This window comes from Stegostoma tigrinum, chromosome 6, assembly GCF_030684315.1.
Source record: "Stegostoma tigrinum isolate sSteTig4 chromosome 6, sSteTig4.hap1, whole genome shotgun sequence".
NCBI lineage: Eukaryota > Metazoa > Chordata > Chondrichthyes > Orectolobiformes > Stegostomatidae > Stegostoma > Stegostoma tigrinum.
In genome coordinates this window covers 97,895,084-97,921,874 of record NC_081359.1, presented here as the reverse complement: position 1 = coordinate 97,921,874, position 26,791 = coordinate 97,895,084, and the positions used below count along the sequence as shown (strand labels likewise).

At 42.6% G+C, this 26,791-nt stretch overlaps 1 protein-coding gene across 2 annotated transcripts in view; it reads left to right on the top strand.

The window, feature by feature from the left end:
* The first annotated feature begins 325 nt into the window (after nt 1–325).
* The window catches only part of tubgcp5 (tubulin gamma complex component 5), a 63,048-nt gene continuing 36,582 nt past the window's right edge, over nt 326–26,791 (top strand). Inside the window, exons 1-9 of one of the 2 annotated variants that reach the window (XM_048532392.1) lie at nt 326–544; nt 1,955–2,008; nt 2,094–2,202; nt 6,746–6,842; nt 10,193–10,272; nt 17,052–17,187; nt 19,347–19,464; nt 20,578–20,667; nt 26,376–26,469. In XM_048532392.1, coding sequence (XP_048388349.1) covers nt 426–544; nt 1,955–2,008; nt 2,094–2,202; nt 6,746–6,842; nt 10,193–10,272; nt 17,052–17,187; nt 19,347–19,464; nt 20,578–20,667; nt 26,376–26,469 — 897 coding nt within the window. In that variant the 5' untranslated portion in view covers nt 326–425. Of the gene's footprint in view, nt 545–1,954; nt 2,009–2,093; nt 2,203–6,745; nt 6,843–9,942; nt 10,071–10,192; nt 10,273–17,051; nt 17,188–19,346; nt 19,465–20,577; nt 20,668–26,375; nt 26,470–26,791 lie in introns of those variants that run through there. The other variant, XM_048532393.2, reaches the window with a different exon arrangement.

The following is a 26,791-nucleotide window of genomic DNA, read 5'->3' as shown; positions in this document are numbered from 1 at the left end:
TGCTCTGGTCCATTGTCACTACGCCAGCCCGTTCTTTAAATAAACAAGTCACCATAATTCGGAATATCATTCAGACCACCACCGACGTGCAATAAAATTTAAAAAATGAACATTTAAGCACGCAAGTATGTTATCGCCTGCAGGCCTCTTAAACAGAGGAGACTGCAGCATCTACAACACGGAACCGATCTCAACACCCACAACCTACCACCCCAGAGGTACCCCGCAGGATCTAGACGGCGAATCCACTTGAAATGACGTTAAAATTCGAAATTAAACTACCACTTCACCAGGTCCGCGAGCGTCCCAACGAGCTGACCCGACAGTGGTTCCGGGGGAAGAGTCACTTCCGGCGGTGGCTGTAAGCAGAATGTGCGGGTGATTTGTTTGGAAAGGAGCCGTTCACGCCTTTTTAATTTATCGACATGGCGCATTGGAATAAGTTCGAGAAGGATTTGAAGAAGTTGATACAGTACATTAGCGGGGTCCCGGAGGAGGACCCTGATTTCCAGTTGGCGCTGCAGTTCACGTGGTCTAACGTCAGGTAACCGAAGCCTCATAACATTGAGGTAACAAAGTGGGAAGCTGGATGAACACAGCAGGCCAAGCGGCGTCGCTCCTAAGATGCTGCTGTGTTCATCCAGCTCCACACTTTGTTATCTCTGATTCTCCAGCATCTGCGGTTCCCATTATCCCTCATAACATTGAGGGTTCGTTTTAGTTTGGAAAATGTGCATTCAGTAGATGTTATAACAATAACTTGTGTGCCTTTAAATAAATAATGTGATCCTCATCCCACGCAGTTTATTGGACTGGAAACGTTAGCTCTTTTTCCCCGATGCTGCCAGATCTGCTGAGTTTCTGCAGACCTTTCTGTTTGTGTTTCAGATGCTTGGGATGGACAACTTTTGACGCCATTTGAGCCACATATGGCCGGGGTGTGGGGACGTGGGGCCAGACAGTCAATAGCTTGAACAAAGTAAATAGCGTTTAGGAGATAGTAGGAACTGCCGATGCTGGACAATCTGAGATAACAAGGTTTAGAGCTGGATGAACACAGCACGCCGAGCAGGAAAGCTGATGTTTCGGGCCTGGACCCTTCTTCAGAAATGGGGGAGGGGAAGGGGTTTCTGAAATAAATAGAGAGGGAGGGGCAGGCGGATGGAAGGTGGATAAAGGAGCAATTAGGTGAAGAGGAGACGGACAGGTTAAGGAGGCGGGGATGGAGCCAGTAAAGGTTATTGTAGGTGGGGAGGGGGAGTTAGGATGGGGGTTGGTCAGTCAAGGGAAGACTGACAGGTCAAGGAGGCGGGGATGAGGCTGGTACATAGCGGGTGGGGTTTGAGGTGGGAGGACCGGATAGGTAAGGGAAAAGACGGACAGGTCAGGCAGGCAGGGATGAAAGGGGGATAAGGGGGTCGGGTCGGGTCGGGTCGGATGGGGGAAATGCCCCTGGTAGTGGGGTCAGATTGCAGTTGGTGGAAGTGGCGGAGGATCCAACGCATCATTTTCCGCCACTTCCGTCTATCCCTACCACCTATTCACTGCTCCCATCTCAACCTCCACCTCCTATCTCCCAGCCTCCTTGACCTGTCCATCTTCCCTTCCCTACATTGGAGGCTGCAAGCAGACATAACTGTGATCAAATTATTCTGTGTTCTGCTTTTTGCATATTTTTGATGGTCAATTTAGATTCTGAAAAATTAGGAACAGCATGACTCTTCAACTTGGCTAAAGTATAGTAGTTAGAACCATGTAAATGTGACAAAAATGATCTTTTATTTTAAAAGAATAATTAATTCTGCTAGTAGAAAGAAACATTTGTGAATATTCCACCACCAATAGATCGTTGCTAGCTTTGTAAGAAGTAATATTGTATAACTGGTTTGTCTGTTTTATTCTATTTCTATTTCCTGTTGCATGATATTTGGCTTCGACTTTTTAATTCTTTCAGATTCCATCGATTTCTTGACGTTGACAGTCAGAAAATAACACGTGTGATTGATGGGTGAGGTTCTTCATACACTTATATGTGGTCCTTATTGTACAGAAGTAATGAAATGTTGTCAACTGACTTAACTTTTGTTTTTCAGAATCCACGAAAAACTGATTATTCATTCAGAACTCCCGAAAGCTGTAAGCTGGCGGAGGTTAACGGATGAATTTCTGGATTTGCCCCTTGAGACTGTCGAAGGAACAAAGGTTTTCATCTCAGTCTTGTTAAATCGAACTGAACTTCACTGTTTCTACAATTTTGTGTAATCTTAAGAATTGATCAATGTATTCATATTTGTTTTTAAAAAAAATTGTTTGTACTTTCAGAGATAACGAGAACTGCAGATGCTGGAGAATCCAAGATAACAAAGTGTGTAGCTGGATGAACACAGCAGGCCAAGCAGCATCAGAGAGGATGCTCTCTGTTGAAGGGTCTAGGCCCGAAACGTCAGCTTTTGTGCTCCTGAGATGCTGCTTGGCGTTGCTTGTACTTTCACATTGTTTTCACTCTCAAACTTCTTCTGAATTCATTTACGCCATGCTCAAATGATATTTCATGAAAGCTGTATACCCTCTAAAATCTCAGCAAATAATGATTTAAAAACAAATCAGCTCGGGCTTTTCAAAATTTAGAATGTTACAAACATGTGAGCTATTATTGTGTGAGGAATCACATGGAATCCAGGGAGAGCTAGCTATTTGGAAACAGGATTTGCATGAAGGTAGGAGTCAAAGGGTGGTGATCTTTCAAACTGGAAGCTTGTGATCAGTGGTGTGCTGCAGGATCAGTGCTGAGTCCACTGCTTTTGTTATTTATCTAAATGATTTGGCAGTGAACATAGGAGGTATAGTTGGTAAGTTTGCAGATGACACCAAAATTGGTGTAGTGGATGGTGAGGCAGGTTAACTTAGAGTGAAGTGGGACATTAATCAGATGGGCCAATGGGCTGAGGATTGGCAGATGAAGTTTAATTTAGACCTTGTGGTGCAGGTTCGTAGTGAAGAAGGCGTTTGGTAAGCTTGCCTTTATTGGTCAGTGCATTGAGTATAGAGGTTGGGATGTCATGTTGCAGCTGTACAGGACATTGTTCAGGTCTCTTTTAGAATACTGCATTCAATTCTGGTCTCCCTGCTGTAGGAAAATTTGTTTTAAACTTGAAAGGATTCAGCAAAGATTTACAAAAATGTTGCTGGGGTTGGAGGGTTTGAGCCAAAAGGAGAGACCGAATAGGTTGGGCTATTTTTCCTGCAGCGTTGGAAATGAGGGATGACCTTAAAGAGGCTTATAAAATCATGAGAGGCATGGATAGGGGGAATAGTCAAGGTCCTTTTTCCAGGTTAGGGGAGTCCAGAAGTAGACAGCATAGGTTTAAGGTGAGAGAGAAAAGATTTAATAGGGACCTATGAGGCAACTTTTTCATGCAGAGGGCAGTGTATGTATGGAATCAGCTGCCAGAGGAAGTGATGGAGGCTGGTACAATTACTACATTTGAAAGACTTCTGGATGGGTACATGAATAAGAGGGGTTTCAAGGGCTGTGGGCTAAATGCTGGCAAATGGGACCAGGTCAGATTGGGATGTCTGTTAGGCATGAACAAGTGAGACTGAAGGGTCTGCTTCCTTGCTGTGCATCTTTATGACAGCGTGGTGCTATAGCTGCGTTTGGTCATTATCGCAACCAGTCCCCATGCATATGTATGCCCAGATAACAAAGTGTGAAGCTGGATGAACACAGCAGGCCAAGCAGTACCTTAGGAGCACAAAAGCTGATGTTTCGGGACTAGACCCTTCATCAGAGAGGGGGATGGGGAGAGGGTTCTGAAATAAATAGGGAGAGAGGGGGAGGTGGACCGAAGATGGATAGAGAACGTAGGTGGAGAGGAGAGTGTAAGTGGGGAGGTAGGGAGGAGATAGATCAGTCTGGGGAGGATGGACAGGTCAAGGAGGCAGGATGAGGTTGGTAGGTGGAAAATGGAGGTGCGGCTTGAGGTGGGAGGAGGGGTTAGGTGACAGGAAGGACAGGTTAGGGAGGTGAGGACGAGCTGGGCTGGTTTTGGGATGCAGTGGGGGAAGGGGAGATTTTGAAGCTTGTGAAGTCCACATTGATACCATTGGGCTGCAGGTTTCCCAGGGGGAATATGAGTTGCTGTTCCTGCAACCTTCGGGTGGCATCGTTGTGGCACTGCAGGAGGCCCATGATGGACATGTCGCCTAAGGAATGGGAGGGGAAGTTAAAATGGTTCGTGACTGGGAGGTGAAGTTGTTTATTGCGAACCGAGCGTAGGTGTTCTGCAGAGCGGTCCCCAAGCCTCTGCCTGGTTCCCCCAACGTAGAGGAAGCCACACTGGGTACAGTGGATACAAGCTTCACAAGCTTCAAAATCTGCCCTTCCCCCCGCTGCATCCCAAAACCAGCCCAGCTCATCCTCTCCCTCCACTGCATCCAAAAAACAGCCCAGCTCGTCCGTGCCTCCCTAACCTGCCCTTCCTCTCACCTATCCCCTCCTCCCACCTCAAGCCGCACCTCCATTTCCCACCTACTAACGTCATCCCATCTCCTTGACCTGTCCATCCTCCACGGACCTACCAATCCCCTCCCCGTCTCCCCACCTGTACTCTTCTCTCCATCTATCTTCTCCTCTATCCATCTTCGGTCCGCCTCCCCCTCTCTCCCTATTTATTTCAGAACCCTCTCCCCATCCCCCTCTCTGATGAAGGGTCTAGGCCTGAAACGTCAGCTTTTGTGCTCCTAGCCTGCTGTGTTCATCCAACTTCACGCTTTGTTATCTTGGATTCTCCAGCATCTGCAGTTCCCATTATCTCTGATATGTATGCCCAGCAGGATTTTCTGGTTAGCAATCAGGAGAGCTTTTCTTTACCGTCACCTACATGAATACTGGCAAACAACTAATTTCACTCGATGTAGAGATGGAACACAATGTTCTAAGTAACTCACTAATTTGAAGCCTATGGGAGTGCAATTATCCCTGATTTTTTTTTTACTGTGAAGAAGATTCGGCAAAGCGTTCTTTTGTGTTTGAGTTGCAGTCAATCAGCAGTCTTTAATTGTCATAAATAATGAAATGTTTTGTTCCTGACATCCGTTGCCTTAAAGAACTTGATAAGTATGAATTATGTGGAGTGACACCTTTCCTCCTCTGCACATTTTAGAGTCATAGGGACGTACAGCAAGGAAATGGACCCTTTGGTCCAATTTGTCCATGCTGATTTGGTTTCCTGCATTTTGGATCCTATCTGTCTAAACTGTTTCTATCCGTATACCTTCCAAACATCTTTTAAATGTTGTAATTGTACCTACGTTTACTACATCCTCTAGCAGCATGTTCCATACAAACAGCACTCTCTGTTTGAAAAAGTTGCCTTTCAGATCCCTTTTAAATCTTTCCCCTCACTTATTAAACCTATACCTTCTAGTTTTGATCATCCTTACAATGTTGCATTCAGAGAGGTATTTAATGCTTGAAAGAGTTGTGCTTACAAGCTTGTGAAACTGTAGCCTAACCATAATTTGTTCAAATTCTTCACTAAATAACTTCTGTAATTGAGCATTGCTTTTTTTTTTCTTGTATGCACACAGATTTTGTTAAATCAAGGGTGGAAAAGGGTAAGGGATGCTAATGCTGCTGGTTTCAAAACTGGCATAGAAGGTTCCAGGTTGACTGTTAGCAGCCAGGATAAGGCAGGGATTACAATGGCATAAACCACATCACATAGGATGTAACCCTGTGGAGGCGATGGTGTCTGCTGGTGTAAGCCCTGCGTTCACTATTTTCTTGGAGGGCCCCCTGCACGTTGTTCCACTTGGATTCTTGACAAGCCAGTGTTGGACCCCCAGAGCTGCTGGTCAAGAATGTTTCTGGAGACTGGTAGCTGCAGCGAATGGCAAGCCAATGGGGCATTAGTGACTGCAGTTGACACGATACTTACCTGAGACCCAGGACTATTAATGGATCCCAGGCCAGAGATGAATGAGTTTGGCAATGGATGTTTATTATTGAGCCTTCATTTGGATACCAATCCCTCAATGTGGTACAGCAGCATTAATTCACCAACCACTCTTGCTTTATTAAATGCCACATTACCACCAAACTCACCACACATGGGTACAGGATTTTGCCCAGTGACGTAAATGGATAATGTACCTGGTCCCTATGAAACTGGATGAAAACATGCACTTGTTGAGGCTCATGCCTGAGCAGTGCTCACTGGGTTAAACATATTTAATAAAGAAGTCAGTCCCTTTTAAGATAGGGAAAAACATTGGAAAGGCAAATGAATTTTGGAATAATACAGAACAAGAAAGCCCTTGGTTTGATAGTCAGCTGATTCCCTTAGAGTAATACTGTTTTCAGCCGTTTTTAGATGAGGGAATTAGGGATGAAGTTATTTATTTTAATAAACGTTGAGGATTTTATATTTAGTGCCAGCATTTACATAGCAACATAGAAGATAGGAGCAGGAGGAGCCCATTTGGCCCTTTGAGCCTGCTCTGCCATTCTTCACAATCATGGCTGATCGTCCAACTCAATAGCCTAATCCTGCTTTCTCCCCATAACCTTTGATGCCATTCGCCTCAAGTGCTATATCTAGTTGCCTCTTGAATACATTCTTTGTTCTTAATCCCTTGCAATATGCACTGATGAATTGCAATCTTTATCTCAGAAGTTTATTTTTATGGGACATATTCCTGTAACACTAAAATGAAGTGCCTTCCTTTCAAATTGTTGCAGACGAAGGAACACTATGCAATACTGTCCTTTTTATTGGCCCTTTCTGATTCACCATCTAATTGTCAGTACACTGAGAAGGCAAGACAGAAGGAAGAGGGTGAGTCATTGTGTCATTCCTTTTATCCATTTTGTGATTTTTGCATTTACAGCAAATGTCAGTCCTTAAAATACAGCAAACTTTGTTTTAAGTGATACTTATGAACCAGCACTCTCAATAAACTCGCAAAGATTATGTTTCTGAAAGACCAGACGTTGACTGTATTAATAGATTCCCATGATGTCTGAGTAGTCAGTTGAATGTGCCAGTGAGAAGGCTCTTTGCTGTTAAGCTTTTTTTCAAAGAAAGTAGCATTGTTATTTAAATGATTTATGCTGTAAATGAAGTATGACAATGTGGATGGCCCTGCATTATGTTTTTATACTTAGTGTGTGGTTTTTCACTGATTACGTGGATCTCTTGGTCAACTGGAATATTTGATCAACTGGCACATTACTTGTCCCATTGGTACTGGTTAATAAAATCGTGGCTGTAATTGAAGCAATTGAAAATGTCTTTGAGAAGCTTGGGCTCATTTTATTCAGCGTGCACCTGTTCAGAGAGTTAAATTTTATGTTCCTCAAACGCAACTGTCCATTTATTATATGGCCTCTGTTTTTAGCATGAGCAGATGTTGCTATTATTTATAATTTTAAATTCACTTTTTTAAAAAAGGAATAAAACTACTAAATGTTAGGAAGGAATTGGAAGAAGGAACAGAAAGTTAAAGTTCTAATATTTACAACTTGACATTATATTTAAAGCATCTGTCAAATGTTCCTGCAATCTGTGAAATTTTGCTTTGTGCTTTATTTTGTTTCATGTAAACACTTATTACAGAATTTCACTTTCTGCTTTATCTGAAGGAAAAACTGCAGCAAGAAATTGGTCCTGAAAATTACACAGCTTTGTGATCAATTTTGTCACACAATCCTGAACTTGCCTAATCAATTAGGAGCCTAAATTGACCCCCAATGGTACCTGTGACGGTTGCGCCACTACTGGATTTATATTTCACATGCGCAAAGTGTGTCATAACATATCTGAATGGATTGATTAAAAATATCTAGTGGTGTAGTGTGGCCAAACGATAGATTTGAAATCCATTGGGGTTTCCCCATTTGGTTTTGAATTTTTGCCAACGATAGTTGTAAATATTTCTGATTTGAGGGTCTTGTGGCACAATGGTAGTTATGGGCTCAGGTCCCACCTGCCATGCTCAAATTGGTCAAAAGTCCTTCAACCAGCTTCTATTGAGTTAAGGATGATTTCCTTGACACCTAACTGTTAGTTGTTATATAACCACCCTGTGTGAGAACATTGCAGTAATGATGTAATCTTGAAGAGATTCAGCTTCATCTCCCTTTTTTTCTCTCCTGTTATGAAGCAGCCTTATTCCTTTGGATGGATCTGAAGTAGGCTGGGGCAATGTTGATTATAAACGAAATACTTAAAATGTAGAAGTGCAGAAGATAGCCTAGAACATATCTTTTATAGTATTAAAAGAAAAGTGCAGTGTTCCAGATGTAATTTAGTTGGTTGCATTACTCAGCTTTAAGCAAAACACATTTTATTCTTACATGACAGTTAAAATAGAAGAAAAGGAAGAAGAATTGAAACTTTAATTACTGCAAAATTTAACAATAGTAAATTATTTAACTACTAAATAGCAACTGTCCGAACATAATTTCTCATAAACACGCCATTGGCAAAGGCAAATTCGTTAAAATAGATTGTCTCACATGCAGTGTTTCTCCAGTCCAGGAGAAAAGAACACCAAGAGATTTTCTAGCACAGAAAGGGAGAGCTGTATGGCAACTTCCACAACCAGTTTCAAAAACACCAACAAATATGAAAGTCAAACTAAAACCTTAATTCAGGGGGCCTGACTCCACCCACTACTGATGCTTCTATTGTTCCTATTTTAACAAAAAACACCCCAAAGCTTCAAAAGCTGTATACTTTATTGGCTTGGAAGAGACATCTCGGAACCTGTGGCTCAAAGGCGCTTTTCAGAAAACAAAATGACAAAATACACCTCTTAAAACCATAGTATTACCACATCACAATCAAATTATATGTTGAATTTGAATTCTTTAGCTGATTTTTTTTAAACAGCTAAATACTTTGCTCTAGTGTGTCAATTATTAGATTAAATTCCCCACAGTGTAGAAACATGCCCTTCAGCCCAACAAGTCCACACCGTCCCTTGGAGCAACCCACCCAGACTCATCCCCCTATAACCCACACACCCCTGAACAATGTGGGCAATTTAGCATGGCCGATCCACCTAGCCTGCACATCTTTGGACTGTGGGAGGAAACCGGAGCACCCGGAGGAAACCGACGCAGACACAGTGAGAACGTGCAAACTCCGCACAGACGGTTACCCGAGGCTGGAATCGAACCCATGTCCCTGGCACTGTGAGGCTGCAGTGCTAACTACTGAACCACTGTGCTGCCCCAAGGCATCCCCTGCTTTGGGGATGGATTCATGCATTCCTTAAACATTGCCTCTAGAATCACATTTTTTCCTGGTTTGGTTTTTTGAAGGAGTGTTTCCTTTCTTGTTCATTATTTTAAATGTTTTCATTATTTGTCTTCATTTTGTGGTTTTTGTTTGTAGATTTTGTAGTTCTTTTCTTTGTGGATGAGCTTTTACAGTCTTGCAGAAAAATACGTACATGGGCAATGGAGTATAATTCATATTAACATTTCCATTATAATTGCTGATGACAATTGCCAAGTGTTAGATAATGTTAAATCACAAGTGCATAATTAAATTTCAATGGGATCCATTATGAAAGCAGGAAAGTAGTTTGCTTAGTTTTTTTTAGCTACTAGCTAAAAACTGACTAACTTAGCTACTTGCAATTATACAACTTCCATCTGAATACATTTCAAGGGGAAGTATATAGACACCAAGGTGAAGCAAGCTACAGAGTAAAATGAAACCAGACATAGCCAAAACGTTGGCTTTTTAAAAATATATTGGAAGTAGACAAGGGTAGTGATGCAAGACAGTGGTTCAAGGAAAGGAAGGAAATTACAAATTTCAAGCTGGAAGGACTGCACCAGATGGTGCACTGGAGGGTGTCAGGGGAATGCTTGTTTCATGATTGGTAGAAGAAAGCTTGAACAAAAAGATGGGTTTTAAGGCAGGTCTTAATGAATGTTTGTGTTGGGAAAATTGAAGAGTGAGACTAAGCTGCTGAATTGAGGGCTGCGATCAGTAAGCGAAAGGTGAATTTGCAAAAAAAGGCTGCAGTTAGGAAGACAATAAGTCAAGGTATGGCATTGTGTGTGACAAAAAATGAAGCCTTTAAGAAATCCAATCAAGAACAAGAACTTTAAATCTAGATGAAATGTAACCCATTGAACCACTGCCTGAGGTGTATTGTTTTTCTCTAGTGCAACATGATGATTTTGACTGGGGGAAATACCTGATGGAAGGTGAAGAAATTGACATTGGCCCATATCCGGACAGTCCAGTGAGTAATATACTTGAATTTTGTTCTTTCATTGCCCTTTGGCTCTTGCTATGCTAATCAAGCTGGGAGGCAATTTGCACCTGTTTGTGTATCTAACAAGTCAACACTGTCTAAAGCTACTGACAGCAACTTGCATTTTACTTTCTTATTCAATGGTGGAGCAATCTTGAAGAGCCAAATGGTCTACTCCAGAATGTTGCATTAATGTCCAACGTGTTACCTGAAAACAGACATTTTGACCACTTTTTGTATGTGTTGAATATTTGTGCCCCTTGCCTAAATGTACAAGCTCATGCTTAACTTACCACTATACAATTTGAGGAATTTAACCAGTCACATACTTTCCTGTCTGACCCTGCCTACTACATTTTATTGTTTGTTGCATTTTAAATTTGGGGTTATTTTCAATATGACTTCTATATGCTCATATTTATAATGAGCTGATCAGAAGAGTGCTGAGTCTGTTCTCATTGAAATACTTGGTCTTCTCATAAAATTCTGTTAATATATAACTGTGGACTAAAGATAGTTTCTAATCCATCTGTTCAGACATGTTAAGACACACCTCTGAAGCAGGTGGGACTTGAACCTGAGCCTCTTGACTCAAAGCTGTAACAGCTCTTAACAATGTACTCTATCCATCTCCCTTTACTTCCGGTGTCTTTTGAGAATGACACTTGGCACCTTAGAGCAATAAAATTGCCTCATCTCTATCTTAAATAGCACCTCTCCCCTTATTTTCAGATGGTGATCTCCAGTTCTGGATTCTAGACAGAAGGAAGCATTCTGTCGATATCCAAACTATTACGACACTTCAGGATCTTTATATGCTTTAATCAAGTCACCTCTTACGCTCCTAAAGTCGAGCAGATACAACAGATGTATACTATTCCTCCAATTGAGTTCTTGCCTTTCATTATTCTGCATCTCTCCCCTAAAATTGTTTCTACATCCTGGTTTCACGGACTTTAGTCATCCTCTATTTTGCAAATACCATCAGTTAACATAGTCACCCCTTCGACTTTTTCTGGTTTCTTGTCCAATCGAAATATCCTATACCCTCCAATATTCACATCTCAAACTGTGTCACCTTGCAGCCATGTTTCTGTAGTTAATGGCTATTAGATCATAATTATTTCAATCTTTTTGTGCTTTTGGTTCATCTGCTTTGTTCTGAACATGCTGTACATTCAGATTAAGAGCTTTTAGTTTTAGTTTTATTAATTTAGAAACGTACAAATGAGGAATAGGAGTCGGCCATTCGCTCACAAAAGCCTGCTTTGCTTGATATGATTATAACCCTAAATCTAAACTCTTGCCTAGCTGTGATAACCTTTCATCCATTTGTTTCAAAAGAAAATAAGTCTTAGAAGTAAGCCATTCAACTGAATGTGAGAGATAATGGGAACTGCAGATGCTGGGGAATCCAAGATAATAATGTGTGAAGCTGGATGAACACAGCAGGCCAAGCAGCATCTCAGGCGCACAAAAGCTGACGTTTCGGGCCTAGATCCTTCTTCAGAGAGGGGGATGGGGTGAGGGCTCTGGAATAAATAGGGAGAGAGGGGGAGGCGGACCGAAGATGGAGAGAAAAGAAGATAGGTGGAGAGGAGAGTATAGGTGGGGAGGTAGGGAGGGGATAGGTCAGTCCAGGGAAGACGGACAGGTCAAGGAGGTGGGATGAGGTTAGTAGGTAGGAGATGGAGGTGCGGCTTGGGGTGGGAGGAAGGGATGGATGAGAGGAAGAACAGGTTAGGGAGGCAGAGACAGGTTGGACTGGTTTTGGGATGCAGTGGGTGGAGGGGAAGAGCTGGGCTGGTTGTGTGATGCAGTGCGGGGAGGGGACGAACTGGGTTGGTTTTGGGATGCGGTGGGGGAAGGGGAGATTTTGAAGCTGGTGAAGTCCACATTGATACCATTGGGCTGCAGGGTTCCCAAGCTGAATATGAGTTGCTGTTCCTGCAACCTTTGGGTGGCATCATTGTGGCACTGCAGGAGGCCCATGATGGACATGTCATCTAAAGAATGGGAGGGGGAGTTGAAATGGTTCGCGACTGGGAGGTGCAGTTGTTTATTGCGAACCGAGCGGAGGTGTTCTGCAAAGCGGTCCCCAAGCCTCCGCTTGGTTTCCCCAATGTAGAGGAAGCCACACCGGGTACAATGGATACAGTATACCTCATTGGCAGATGTGCAGGTGAACCTCTGCTTAGTATGGAAAATCATCTTGGGGCCTGGGATAGGGGTGAGGGAGGAGGTGTGGGGGCAAGTGTAGCACTTCCTGTGGTTGCAGGGGAAGGTGCCGGGTGTGGTGGGGTTGGAGGGCAGTGTGGAGCGAACAAGCGTGTCACGGAGAGAGTGGTCTCTCTGGAAGGCAGACAAGAGTGGGGATGGAAAAATGTCTTGGGTGGTGGGCTCAGATTGTAGATGGCGGAAGTGTCGGAGGATGATGCGTTGTATCTGGAGGTTGGTGGGGTGGTGTGTGAGAACGAGGGGGATCCTCTTTGGGCGGTTGTGGCGGGGGCGGGGTGTGAGGGATGTGTTGCGGGAAATGCGGGAGACGCGGTCAAGGGCATTCTCGACCACTGTGGGGGGAGAGTTGCGGTCCTTGAAGAACTTGGACATCTGGGATGTGTGGGAGTGGAATGCCGCATTGTGGGAGCAGATGCGGTGGAGGCGGAGGAATTGGGTATAGGGGATGGAATTTTTGCAGGAGGGTGGGTGGGAGGAGGTGTATTCTAGGTAGCTGTGGGAGTCAGTGGGCTTGAAATGGACATCAATTACAAGCTGGTTGCCTGAGATGGAGACTGAGAGGTCCAGGAAGGTGAGGGATGTGTTGGAGATGGCCCAGGTGAACTTGAGGTTGGGGTGGAAGGTGTTGGTGAAGTGGATGAACTGTTCGAGCTCCTCTGGGGTGCAAGAGGCGGCGCTGATACAGTCATCAATGTAACGGAGGAAGAGGTGGGGTTTGGGGCCTCTGTAGGTGCGGAAGAGGGACTGTTCCACATAACCTACAAAGAGGCAGGCATAGCTGGGGCCCATGCGGTTGCCCATGGCCACCCCCTTTGTCTGTAGGAAGTGGGAGGAATCGAAAGAGAAGCTGTTGAAGGTGAGGACGAGTTCGGATAGGCGGATGAGGGTGTCGGTGGAGGGGGACTGGTCGTGCCTGCGGGACAGGAAGAAGCGGAGGGCTTTGAGGCCATCTGCATGTGGAATACAGGTGTATAGGGACTGGACCAAAGGAGAGAAAATGGAGTCCAGATAGGTGGAGATGAGTTCGGCGGGGCAGAAACAGGCTGAGACAATGGGTCGACCAGGGCAGGCAGGTTTGTGGATTTTGGGAAGGAGATAGGAACGGGCCGTGCGAGTTTGGGGAATAATAAGGTTGGAGGCTGTGGGTGGGATGTCCCTTGAGGTGATGAGGTCATGAATGGTGTTGGAGATGATGGTTTGGTGCTCGGGGGTGGGGTCATGATCAAGGGGGCGGTAGGAGGAGGTGTCGGAGAGTTGGCGTTTGGCCTCAGCAATGTAGAGGTCAGTGCGCCATACTACCACTGTGCCACCCTTGTCTGCGGGTTTGATGGTGAGGTTGAGGGAGGGAGCGGAGGGCAGCCCGTTCTGCAGGGGAGAGGTTGGAGTGGGTGAGAGGGGTGGAGAGGTTGAGGCGATTAATGTCTCGACGGCAGTTGGAGATGAAGAGGTCGAGGGAGTGTAGGAGGCCTGGGGGTGGTGTCCAGGAGGAGGACTTGTGTTGGAAGCGGGTGAAGGGGTCAGTGGAGGGAGGGTTAGGTTCCCGGTTCAAGAAGTAAGCGTGGAGGTGAAGGCGGCGGTCATCGCTCCGCCCACAACCTCCACTGCCAGCAACCCCAGAGGAGACAGCCACACTGAGCCCTGCCGAATCTTCACCATCACCCCAGACCTCCCACTGACTGAGGACGAACAGTCAGTCCTAAGCAAGGCGCTCACCTTTGTCCCCCTACAACCACACATCAACGAATACCAGTCACGTTTGGACATAGAGCAGTTTTTCCGCCGCCTTCGCCTCCACGCAGTGGCGGAGAACGCCCTTGACCGCGTCTCCCGCACTTCCCGCAACACCTCCCTCACACCCTGCCCCCGCCACAACCGCCCAAAGAGGATCCCCCTCGTTCTCACACACCACCCCACCAACCTCCAGATACAACGCATCATTCTCCGACACTTCCGTCATGTACAATCCAACCCCACCACCCAAGACATTTTTCCATCCCCACCCTTGTCTGCCTTCCGGAGAGACCACTCTCTCCGTGACTCCCTTGTTCATTCCACACTCCCCTCCAACCCCACCACACCCGGCACCTTCCCCGGCAACCACAGGAAGTGCTACACTTGCCCCCACACCTCCTCCCTCACCACCATTCCAGGCCCCAAGATGACTTCCCATATTAAGCAGAGGTTCACCTGCACATCTGCCAATGTGGTAAACTGTATCCATTGTACCCGGTGTGGCATCCTCTACATTGGGGAAACCAAGCGGAGGCTTGGGGACTGCTTTGCAGAACACCTCCGCTCAGTTCGCAATAAACAACTGCACCTCCCAGTCTTGAACCATTTTAACTTCCCCCCCCCCCTCCCATTCTTTAGACAACATGACCATCATGGGCCTCCTGCGGTGCCACAATGATGCCACCGGAAGGTTGCAGGAACAGCAACTCATATTCAGCTTGGGAACCCCGCAGCCCAATGGTATCAATGTGGACTTCACCAGCTTCAAAATCTCCCCTTCCCCCACCGCATCCCAAAACCAGCCCAGTTCGTCCCCTCCCCGCACTGCATCACACAACCAGCCCAGCTTACCCACTCCCCCCACTGCATCCCAAAACCAGCCCAGCCTGTCTCTGCCTCCCTAACCTGTTCTTCCTCTCACCTGCCCCCTCCTCCCACCTCAAGCCGCACCTCTATTTCCTACCTACTAACCTCATCCCACCTCCTTGACCTGTCTGTCTTCCCTGGACTGACCTATCCCCTCCCTCCCTCCCCACCTATACTCTCCTCTCCACCTATCTTCCTTTCTCTCCATCTTCGGTCCGCCTCCCCCTCTCTCCCTATTTATTCCAGAACCCTCACCCCATCCCCCTCTCTGATGAAGGGTCTAGGCCTGAAACGTCAGCTTTTATGCTCCTGAGATGCTGCTTGGCCTGCTGTGTTCATCCAGATTCACACTTTGTAATCTTGTATTCAGCTGAGTGTATCTGCTCTGCCATTCAAGGAGATCATGCCTGACCTGATAATCCTCAACTCCACCTTCTTGCCTATTCCCCATAACTATTGATACCCTAGTTGCAGCTAAATTACCACAAGCTACTTTTAATTTGGCTACTTATTAAGAAATCCCAGAGGCAGTTTGGTATTGAAACAGTGATTTCAACTTTATTGCATGTAGCAATGAAAATAAGACCCCTCAACCAAGCAAGTTAAGCCTCACAACCCAACTTGGCTATTAACTGATTAATGATGGAATCTGACCAGGATTTCACCATCAGTGTCTGTCCCTGGAAGTTGCCAAGGTTTGAACAATGTACCGTGTTGTTCTTCAAAGTTCTGCTACTAATTTGTTCTGGTGTTGGGTTCTGATTCAAGTTTGTAGTGTGACATTATTGATGATTCAAAAGATTCTTTCATCTCCCAACATTAATTACATTTCCTGGAGACCAAGTTTGTTGCCTTATCAGAAATAGCTCCTTTGTTCAATGTTACTCTTGGGGTTAACTGTCTGTTTAAAACACAGCTTTTCCCGTAGTTATCTCCTTAAATTCTTTAGCAAGGCAGTCAGTTGTCCTTTGTGGTAATAAAGCATCTTGTTTATCAAACAGGTGTCAAAGCTATTGTTATTTCCTTTCTCCCAGGAAATATTTGTTTGTTTGGTTGTTTGTTTATGTTGATTCTTCCCAGGGATGGTTAATTCAGATGTTGCTTTGCCTCTGTGCATCAGCTCGTCTTTGTCCCATTCATCTTGAGAAACAGCTTATTCCAGAAAAAGTTATTGCTGATTCTTTCAACCCGTGAAGTTATTAAAGTTGTGAAGTTTACATTGTCACACCCTTAAAGATTAGAAATCTATCTCAAATATATGTGGTTTCCTTTATTCTTCTAAGCTCCTGTGAGTACAAGACCAACCTATCTACCTTGAAACATCACATCCTATCCATATCGAGGTCCTTCTCTGCAACATTGCTCAGCTTTACTGTTGTCCATGCCCAAAGATGCTGTCATTATGTTACTTACAACTGCTTTCTCAGTCACAAAGGTAGCCATTTTTTCTATCATCCTCCACCTGTTCTCAATTACAATTTGTCAGAAGGTATGCTGGCTGGATTGTGTCCTACACTTAGGAAAACACATGTATAACCGTACAACCCCTTCCTTGTCCCTGGCACATTTAACTTAAAGTCCTTTGTCAATTTTAAATTCTTCATGTCTTTGTCAATTCCATGTCTGCAAGAGTCTATAGCTATATGTTTCCATTGTCACAATTGGACCTGCCGATTCTAATCCTCTAAGTGTTCACCTACTTTAGTTGCAGAATTTTGAACAATCTCAGTTCTACTCTCTATAAGACTCACTCTTTAAACCTATTTCTTTCACACGCTGTGCATTCTTTTATGAAAGCCACCTTTTCAATTAAGCTTCTGGTCATTTCTGCATATTTTTCCCATTCAACATTGTTCTTCTCATTTTCCTCCCTAGCCACTATCTCTGTAAAATGACACTTTGAACTGCAATGTAAATATTTTATTATTTAGGAGTGGTCTGAAGAAGAAAGTGAAGAGGAGCTCCAAGAGACCCTCAGTAGAGAAGATTCTGGAATTCAGGTTGACAAAACATCACCAGAAGAACAAGCACAAATTAAGAAAGTCGCAACACATGCCTCTTCCAAGGGTATGTTTTATAAAAATCTAGTCTTCAGGCCATGTGCCAATCCTATTGGTCTGAGTACATGTAGAAAGTTAGATTTTGAGCAGTGGCTTACTACGTAAATGCACAGTCCAGTGCAGAACTGGGTCACATAGATCCAGAAGAACCTCGGTGTGATCCCGAATCTGTGTTGTGCTGGTTAAATCTGAGCAGTGAATCCAAGACTAGGGTGTTAGAAAAAATTAAAAAGTTTAAAAATTTATGTTACGGCTAGTGAAGAACCACTGGATTCTATGATCTATGATCTCACTGGTTGTCACTGTTTCAGTCTATGTGAAAAATGGCTACATCTGAAACGTTAGAGAGCCCCAGAGATTTGTGATGTCTTTCTACAACAGAAGGGGAGATTACTTGGGGGGGGGACCATAAAAAGCCATCTGTAACATAGATGTAAATTAACTGGACTCATCAAGTATTTGTAGTTATAGCCATGTTTATATGCTGCATATTAATGTATAATATTCTACTGAACATAGATATGAATTTAACGTAAAACCTTTTATGACACATGAGCATTTCATTTTTCACCTGTGGTTAGAACAGTCTCCAGAACATTTTTCTGTTGTGACTTTATTTTGAACTTTGAGAATTCTCACAGTTGATGGAGATGGTGGAGCAGAACATCTAGAAGTTTGGAGTGTCGGGGTGGTCAGGCATTTCTTTCTCAGAGATCATGATTGCGCTTTAGGTCCCAAACCCTACTTTGAGAAGCCCAGGTTTAGAAGCAATTTGACTAAGCTAGCACCATTTCTGGCTCATCTTTTCTGTTTTCTTGGGCTCCACAAGATCCTGATTTGCCTTTCAAGGAGTCAGGTAGTTAGAAACCTTGTCCCTAGAGGAAACTACTTTAGTCAGTTTTACATCATTAGTGTGGAAAAGAAGGGTTATTCAGAGAGAATTTTGAACTGTGTATATGGCTGCAAATATATATGAGCACTTGAATGTTTGTATACTGTTGGAGGTTTAGAGTCAATAAGTTGGAGTTCTTCAAGCATCCAACTAATTGTTTCAGAATGAAAGCCAACAAATACTCTAGTTGTGTGTCATTTGCTTGTCTTATCCAAACTGTAGATAGAAAAAATGGTTATGAGATTGAAAAACACTGGAATTTATGTTATTACAATCTTCATGAACTGATAACTTTAAAAGGGGAAATGAATTTTCCATTGACCGATGGTAAGAAGAGCAACACAAGAATTTAGGATTTAAGATTTTCCTAGTAACAAACAAACTAAAATCAACAATGGCTGAAAATAACATAAAATGACTAATACTTCAAAGTAAAGGAAAGATTGTTTGTGCCACCTACACAGCAGACACCTAGGTTTCCATATTCAGTTTCACGCTCCACTGGCTTTTCAATAGCCTCCCTTCTTCCTTTGGCTTGCCACATAAGTGTGAAGATTCCAATATGCCTTTGCAATTTGCTCTGCTCAGTCTCCTAACTCCCTATGCTGATTCCTTGGTACTTCAACCTCCTTAAGATTCATCTCTACAACAGGGAACATATCTTACTTGTGATAATAGGAACTGCAGTTGCTGGAGAATCCTAGATAACAAGGTGTGGAGCTGGATGAACACAGCAGGCCAAGCAGCATCTCAGGAGCAGGAAAGCTGACGTTTCGGGCCTAGGCCCTTCATCAGAAATTTCGAAGATGCTGCTTGGCCTGCCGTGTTCATCCAGCTCCACACCAACATATCTTAGTAGTATTCCACTTGTAGCTAGCATGTAAATAGTCCTTCCCTTTGTTTCACAACAACAACTGCTTCTGTGTCCCTTTCTATCTCTAATGCAATGTGTCCGTTTCTAACCATTAAATCAGTTGTAATTTTTTTAATATGTAAAACTGCCATTTAATTTTCCATAGGTTTTGGCCTGCAACGCTTTCGTTATTACATTCAAAACACATGGTTCTGTCTCCTGTCAGGGATATATGAATCTCCATTCCACTATTCAGGGTATTCTGTCTCATTTTCGATTCTAGGAAATGTTGTAAAACAGAACTATTTTGTGAAGTCTTCCATTTGCAGACTGTTTCAAACAATTATTTTAGCACAAATCTTGAAACCCAAAGTAGTGACTCAGCAATGTGTATTACTGTTTTTTTTTTGTCTTGATCTAGTTGATGAACCAGAAGCACGTTTGTGGCTGGAGCAGCGTGTGGTTACTCAGTATTGGACAACAAAAGCGTCTAAATTTAATCACAGCTTTCACCTGCACTCCAACTTAGCTGCTGTCTGGTAAGAAAATAGTTACCAATGTTTTTTAATAATTACCTTGGGCAGCAATTTCCTACATCATAAAAGAATGCTGATTTGCAGCCACACGTGATGCGTAGGGTCGTAATTTCTTTGAGTGGATTAGAACCTGTAATTTTGATTTGATTTGTGTGTTGTATTTCATATTTTATTACAAAATACAATGGCAAGTGTTGTATAGTGTTGCCACTCTCCGATGCCACCTTATAACATAGAATATTAGAAACAAAAGTGTTCATCTTTATAGTCCTTCTTGTTATGTGCTCTGCTGTGGGCCATGGGCCTGGTGACTAGGCGTGAGTTTCAGACAATTCAAACTCTATTTCTGTGAGTCTACAATCATTGAATATATTTATTTTTTTGAGTTGAGATTTTAACCTTTCAGGCATAAGTGACATTCCTGTAGTAATTCTATGGAATATTGATAAGAATGCATCTAGAGTACTATGGACAATTTTGGTCATCTTATTTCAGGCAGAATGTACCCGAATTGGAAGCAATTCAGCAAAGGCTCACTGAACTGATTTTTCAAATGGGGATCGTCTTATGAAGAAAGGTTGGGACTATAGTCTTAGAAATTTAGGAAAATAAGAGATGATCTTAATGAAACATTTAAGATTCTGAAGGGGCTTGATAGGGCACATGTTTTAAAAAATGTTTCCTATTGTCGATTTATTGAAAATTGAATATGTTCAAGGCTTAGATCTTTGATCTATGGGGGGAATTGAGGGTATGGAAAATGCACAGGAAAGTGGAGCCATAATCAGATAAACCATGATCTTGAACACTGGGGCAGAGGGAATTGCCATCTCCCACTACTGATTCTTATGTGCAGGCTCTTTGCACGTCTGCATGGCCTCCATAGTTTTCTGTGAGACTTGCTATCCAGGTTCATGTAAAGAATGGCCAGTTTGACTCGTTAATTGTTAAACTGCTAACATCCTAGCTGAGGTCTACAGAACAGCAAATGTTTTGCTCTATTTAACAAGGAAATAACATTTATTAAATGGAGTAGTTTGATATGCAACTTTTTGGTTTTGTTTTGAAAATATAAATACTTTTCCTGTCTGATTGTGGCATAACTTTGCTGTCTAGGGAACAGCACTTGTACAATACTGATCCACTATATTACTCAGATGAACGAATGCTTGTTACAGAAACCCAAGTGATACGAGAAATGTTGTGGTAAGTACCAGTCATTTGATAGGATTTTACAAATGTTTTAAACTTTGAATTCTTGCTAAGGGTTATAAGTTTATTCATCTTGAATGCAAGACTTTATCTATATGCAGATAATTTGGGTTCAGCTTGTAGATAACTTTTCAGTAACAGTCCCATTTTAGATGTTTTTACTTTTTGCTAGTTTCTTTGTTTATTTTGTAAGCACATGACCAACCTGATTGCTCTGTTCCATCTTTGTTTGGAAAGATCAATGTAAATAAACACAGATTAATTGAGAATTTGGTTGGTTTCTTCATATTTTTAGGGTAGCCAAATGCTTTCTCCAAATACAACTCTTGCAGTGAAAAGCTGTGATTGAGTCCCTTATTGCTGTTAAACAGGTAGCCACAATGTCTCGGTTACTGTGACTACCCATGGTGCCCTTCTGTGTTTCACATCTATGGCTAAGCCTGGTGTAGTTGGCAGGACATATTGAATGAGCGATTATAAAATGTAGGGAGCTTGGGCTTCATTAGTAGAAAAATTGAGTACAAAGGCAGGAGGTTTTGCTGAATCTATACAAAGCTCTAGTTAAACTCCAACTAGAGTATTGTTCACTGCACTTCAGGAAAAATATGAAATCCTGAGAGGGGGTATACGGGAGATTTATCAGAAAGACTCAAGGTATGGGGGATTTATTTATGAGGTTAACTTGAAAAGGCTGGAGTTTTCCTTTAGCAAAGAAGATTGAGCAGAATTTTGATAAAGGTATACATGATGATCTCTGGCTTAGATCATGTAGACAAGGATTTTTAAAAAAACTTTGCCATATGCTGAATAAACTAGCAGAATCAGACTTAACATTTTGGGCAAGAGATGCAGGGGAAATGTGGGGAAGAATTTTTTTCTGCAGCTTTTGTTAAAAACCTGGAACCCACTGCCCATGCTGGTATTGGACGCAGAAATAATCAATGATTTTGAAAAGATTTTGATTGTGCCCTTGAAGGAAGTAACCTGTGGACTACAAACACCAAGTGTTGGAGTGCGACTCGTTGGATTGCTCTCCAGGGATGTTGGCACAGGCACTCTAAAGTTGAAATTTCCTAAGTGACTTTATAGCTCTAAAACTATTTTGATACTGGCAACATGCTGCTGTAGGTCAGGTGAAAATAAAGGGTGTAAAATACAATAAAATTCATGAACAGTTCAAATAACAAGCTGCTAGAACTGGTTAAGACCAGTATGTTATCGCCATCTAGCTGGTACAACAGGGGTTAGAAGAATGTTGTTACTTGAATTGAAATAAATGTTATGTAACAACATGGTACAATTAATTGTGATTGTGTAATGTAATGAGGTTGTTTATGTGTAGAACCAGGTAATTAGGTAGCTGTGCTCATCCTGGACTATTGGAAATAGGATAATCTTCTGTTTCAGAACCACAGGTGTGATCACTGAGCTCAAGCTGATCTCTATGGCAAAGGAGATTGAAGTTGCGAGCACTTAGAATGAATGAATAGCGGAGAAAATAAAATAGCAAGAACTAAACATACTGAGGTATACAAATGCAAGACTCTCATAATAAAACCCAGAAAAGAACAAACAGAAATTATGGAGTGTGGAGAAAGTGGGTTACCAACAAAACACCCTAGTTTCTCAGGGCATTGCAGTGAGTGCCAAGCCCATGGCACCAGAAGTGGCTCACCTCCACACTGGGGTTGGTGCAACAAGGGTGCTATTGTAATCATGGGTGATTTTTAACCTACATGTAGGTTGGGCAAACCACATTAATAACGGTTAATAATGAGTTCTGAGGAAGGATCACCGGACCCGAAATGTTAACTGTGTTTTCTCCTTCACAAATACTGCCAGACCTGAGCTTTTCCAGCACTTTGTTTTTGTTCCTGATTTGCAGCATCTGCAGTTCTTTTGTTTTTATTTAATGCACATTAATGATGATACTATTGTGAATGAATTTCAGAAGGTGAAGAACTAAGTTAGGAAATAGGCCAGGTTTGATTTTGTACAGGGAGCAGGGATTAATCCTATCTCCTCTTGACTTTTGTATTTCCTCCCCATTTATATCTTATGCTTTATATTGGTTTCAAAATTTCCAGTTTGTGGGCACCAGCTGCCTCCTCTTCATCATGGATAAGCAGTCCCTCACATGTCCATCCCTGTCAGCTTCTTCCTTGAAAAAGGGCCTGACCCGTCTCCATACTCCAGTCTGAAACCATGGCCCTAAATCTAAGCCATGAAGATAGAAGGTAGTGCTGCGTAACAAAATGTTAAGTAAGTTTCATTAGTGGAAAGAACTTGAACAATCTTATATTTATGTGGGCTAGCAAGAACTGCAGATGCTGGAGTCAGAGATAACAAAGTGTGGAGCTAGAGGAACACAGCAGGCCAGGCAGCATCAGTGGAGCAGGAAGCTGATGTTTTGTATCAGGACCGGTCCCAACCCAAAACGTCAACATTCCTGTTCTCTGACGCTGCCTGGCCTGTAGTGTTCCTCCAGCTCCACACTTTGTCACATCTTATGTTTGTCTCGCTTTTTTTTAACAGCCCCAGAATAACGCAATGTATTTTCCACTCAAAGTATTTTTGAAGTATAGTCATTGCTGTAGTGTAGGGAAGTACTGCAAAGTTGCACAAATAGCAATGATTGACCTAATGCAAAGAAAGCTGAGCTAGTTCTTGTTTTGTTTTGTGTAATCCTCAGATACTGAAGCAATCCATTTCCATGCGCAGCAAGATCTGGACAACATTCAGGCTTGGGCTTATAATGAACAAATGACAGTCACACAACAGAAGTGCCATGCCCAGAATAGGGGAATCCAAAACCAGAGGGTATAGGTTTAAGCTGAGGGGGAAAGATTTAGAAGGGACCTGTGTGGCAACTTTTTCCACACAGAGCTTGGTGCATTATGTAGAATGAGGTGCCAGAGGAAGCGGTAGAAGCAAGTACAATTACAACGTCTAAAAGACATTTAAACAAGTCCATGGATAAGAGGTTTTGAGGGATATGAGCCAGGAAACCTGGTTAGCATGGATGATTTGGACTGAAGGGCTGTTTCTGTGCTATATGACTCTATTGGTCAGTGGTCTGTGATAGACTGGGTAACTGTTTAAAAAGCGTGGTATTGGACAGACAAGGATTAATATTTCAGGACCAAACATAGCCAGAGACTTTTCCCCAAGGGCAGGATTGACTGCCATGAGGGGTCATAGTTTTAAGGTGTTAGGAGGAAGGTACAGAGGAGACGTCAGAGGGAGGTTCTTCACCCAGAGAGTTGTGAGCGCATGGAATAGTTTCCCAGTGGTAATCGTGGAAGCGGTGTCAATAGTGACATTTAAGCAACTGCTGGACATACACATGGACAGCAGTGAATTGAGGGGAATGTAGGTTAGATTAATTTATTTTTGGATTAGGAATATTCCACGGCACAACATCGTGGGTCGAAGGGCCTGTACTGTGCTGTACTTTGCTCTGTTCTGTGCTCTATGTGCATTACAACAGTTATGCATTTCTTCTGATTAAAAGAAAGAGCAGGAAAAATAGTTCAACCATGGCTGTCAATTAAGAAATTAAGGAAAGTATTTGATCCAAAGAGAAGTCATGTAAATTGCTAGAAAAAGTGGCAGCTTGAGGACTGGCAACAGTTTAGAATTTAGCAAATAAGGGCCAAGAGTTTCTTGATGGGGAAGAAATAGAGTAAGAAAGTAAACATTCAAAAACATTTTTAAAAACTGTAAAAGCTTCTATATGTTTGTAAAAAGGAAAAGATTAATGACAAAAAATGTAGACCTTTTACTCTCTGAAATGGGAGAACTGAAAATGGGGAACATGGAAATGGCAGAGCAATGAAACAAGAAATTTGGTTCTCTCTGCACAGAAGAAGATTTGAATAACTTCCCAGAAATGGAAGGGAAGCAGGGTTACTGTGAAGGAGGTTAACACTATTTGGTGAAAGAAGTGCCAGAGAAGTTAATGGAGCTGAAGCTAATAAATACCTTGGCCCTGATAATCTACATCCTTGGGTACCAAAGATGCATTGTTGTCATCACCCAAAATTCTGTAGATTCTGAAAGACTTGCAACAGGTTGTAACTTTGCAATTGTAATCTCACTGTTTCAATAAATGAGGGAGGGAGGAATGTGGGAAATACAGATTGGTTAGCTTAATATAAGTAGTAGGGTAGATGCTAGAATCTACAAAAGATGTGATAAAGGGACAGTTAGAAAAGAGCAGTGTGGTTGCACAAAGTCAGCATGGATTTATGATAGAGAAATTATATTTTACAAACCTATTGGAGGCTTTTAAGGATGTAACTAGTAGATTATTGGGGCAGAACCTGTGGATAAGGTGTATTTTGGAATTTTAGAATATATATTATATTATTTGCTTTCAATGAAGTCCTACATAAGAGGTTAATGTGCAGGAAGCAAAGAATGTGATTTTTGGTGTGGATTGAGAATTAATGAGAAAAAAAATGGATTGTTCTCGGAATGGAAGGTCGTGACAAGTTGGGTACCGCAATGATCAGTCTTTCAGCTTCAGCTATTCACAGTATATATCAATGATTTGGATGAGGAAATGAAATCTAATATTTCCAATTTTGTTGTGATGACGCAAAATTTAGATGGGATTTTGAATCGTGAAGAAGATGTAAAAGCCTTCAAGGCTATTTACACAAGTTGAGTGAGTGGGCAAATGCACAGCAGCTGCATTATGGTATCGGTAAGAGTGAATTTGTCCATTTCGGTAGAAAGAACAGAATGGAGTATTATTTGAATGGTGATAGATCGGGAAAGGTGTTGTACCAAGGGACTATGGTGTCCTTGTATGCCAACCACTGAAAGCAAGCATGTCGTTACTGCAAAGCAGTTAGAAAGGCAAATGGTATGTTGGCTTTCTTTGCAAGAGGGTTTGATTGCAGGAACCATGGATTCTTACTGCAGCCGTACAGTGCCTTAGTGAGACCACGTCTGGAGTATGCTTTGCAGTTTTGACCTCCTTAACAAATAAAGATCTATTTGGCATGGAGAAAGTACAGCGAATTTTCACCAAGCTGATTCCTGAGATGTCAGATTTATTGTATTAGGAGAAATTAGGTTATTTGGGCTTGTGTTTATTGGAATTTAGAAAAGTGAGAAGGTGTCTCATTGGAACATATAAAATGATGACAGAATTCTGTCCAGACAAAGTGAAAGCAGGTTTGATGCCCCCTCCACCATCAACACTGTCTTTCCCACCCCACACCCCTTTGGGGGCATGGCGTGGGGGTGGGATATGTAGTCAGCAGTATCGGTTTGAGGTGACAAAGCATATCTTCGCTTAGAGGGTGGCCGATCACTGTGGAACTCTTTACTACAGAAGGCCGTGGTGCAGAAATTACTGAACATATCTTTAAGAAATAAATAGATTTCTAAGCTCTAAGGATGCCTGTGAACATGGGAAGAGAGCATGAGAATGGCATCGAAATAGAGGATCATTCCCATAGCACAGCAGGCTTGCTGGGCTCAATGGCCCTTCCTGTTTTCTATGTTTAGCACACGGAGAGCAAAAAATATAGTAAATTTGCATAAGCACAAGAGAAAGTGTGTACAGCTTTGTAACAGCTGAATTTTCACGTACCTAGTTTAGAGAATCTAATTTATTTGAACTTTTCACCATGAACTATCATTGGAGTGTGCAAATTTTAATGTGGAATGTTTTTTTTTGCATGTAGGTTGTTGTCTGGAGTTAATAAACTTTTTATGTATACATTGCATGATGGAAAGATATCGGTGAGAACTGACATCATGGTTGCTCACCTGACCCAGGTATGTAATTCCCTTAAAAGGAATCTTGCTGGTTATTCATTGATTCAGAAGATTGTATTTCAAATCCTTCATAGAACATAGAACAGTACAGCACAGAACAGGCCCTTCAGCCCACAATGTTGTGCCGACCATTGATCCTCATGTATGCACCCTCAAATTTCTGTGACCATATACATGTCCAGCAGTCTCTTAAATGACCCCAATGACCTTGCTTCCACAACTGCTGCTGGCAACGCATTCCATGCTCTCACAACTCTCTGCGTAAAGAACCTGCCTCTGACATCCCCTCTATACTTTCCACCAACCAGCTTAAAACTATGAC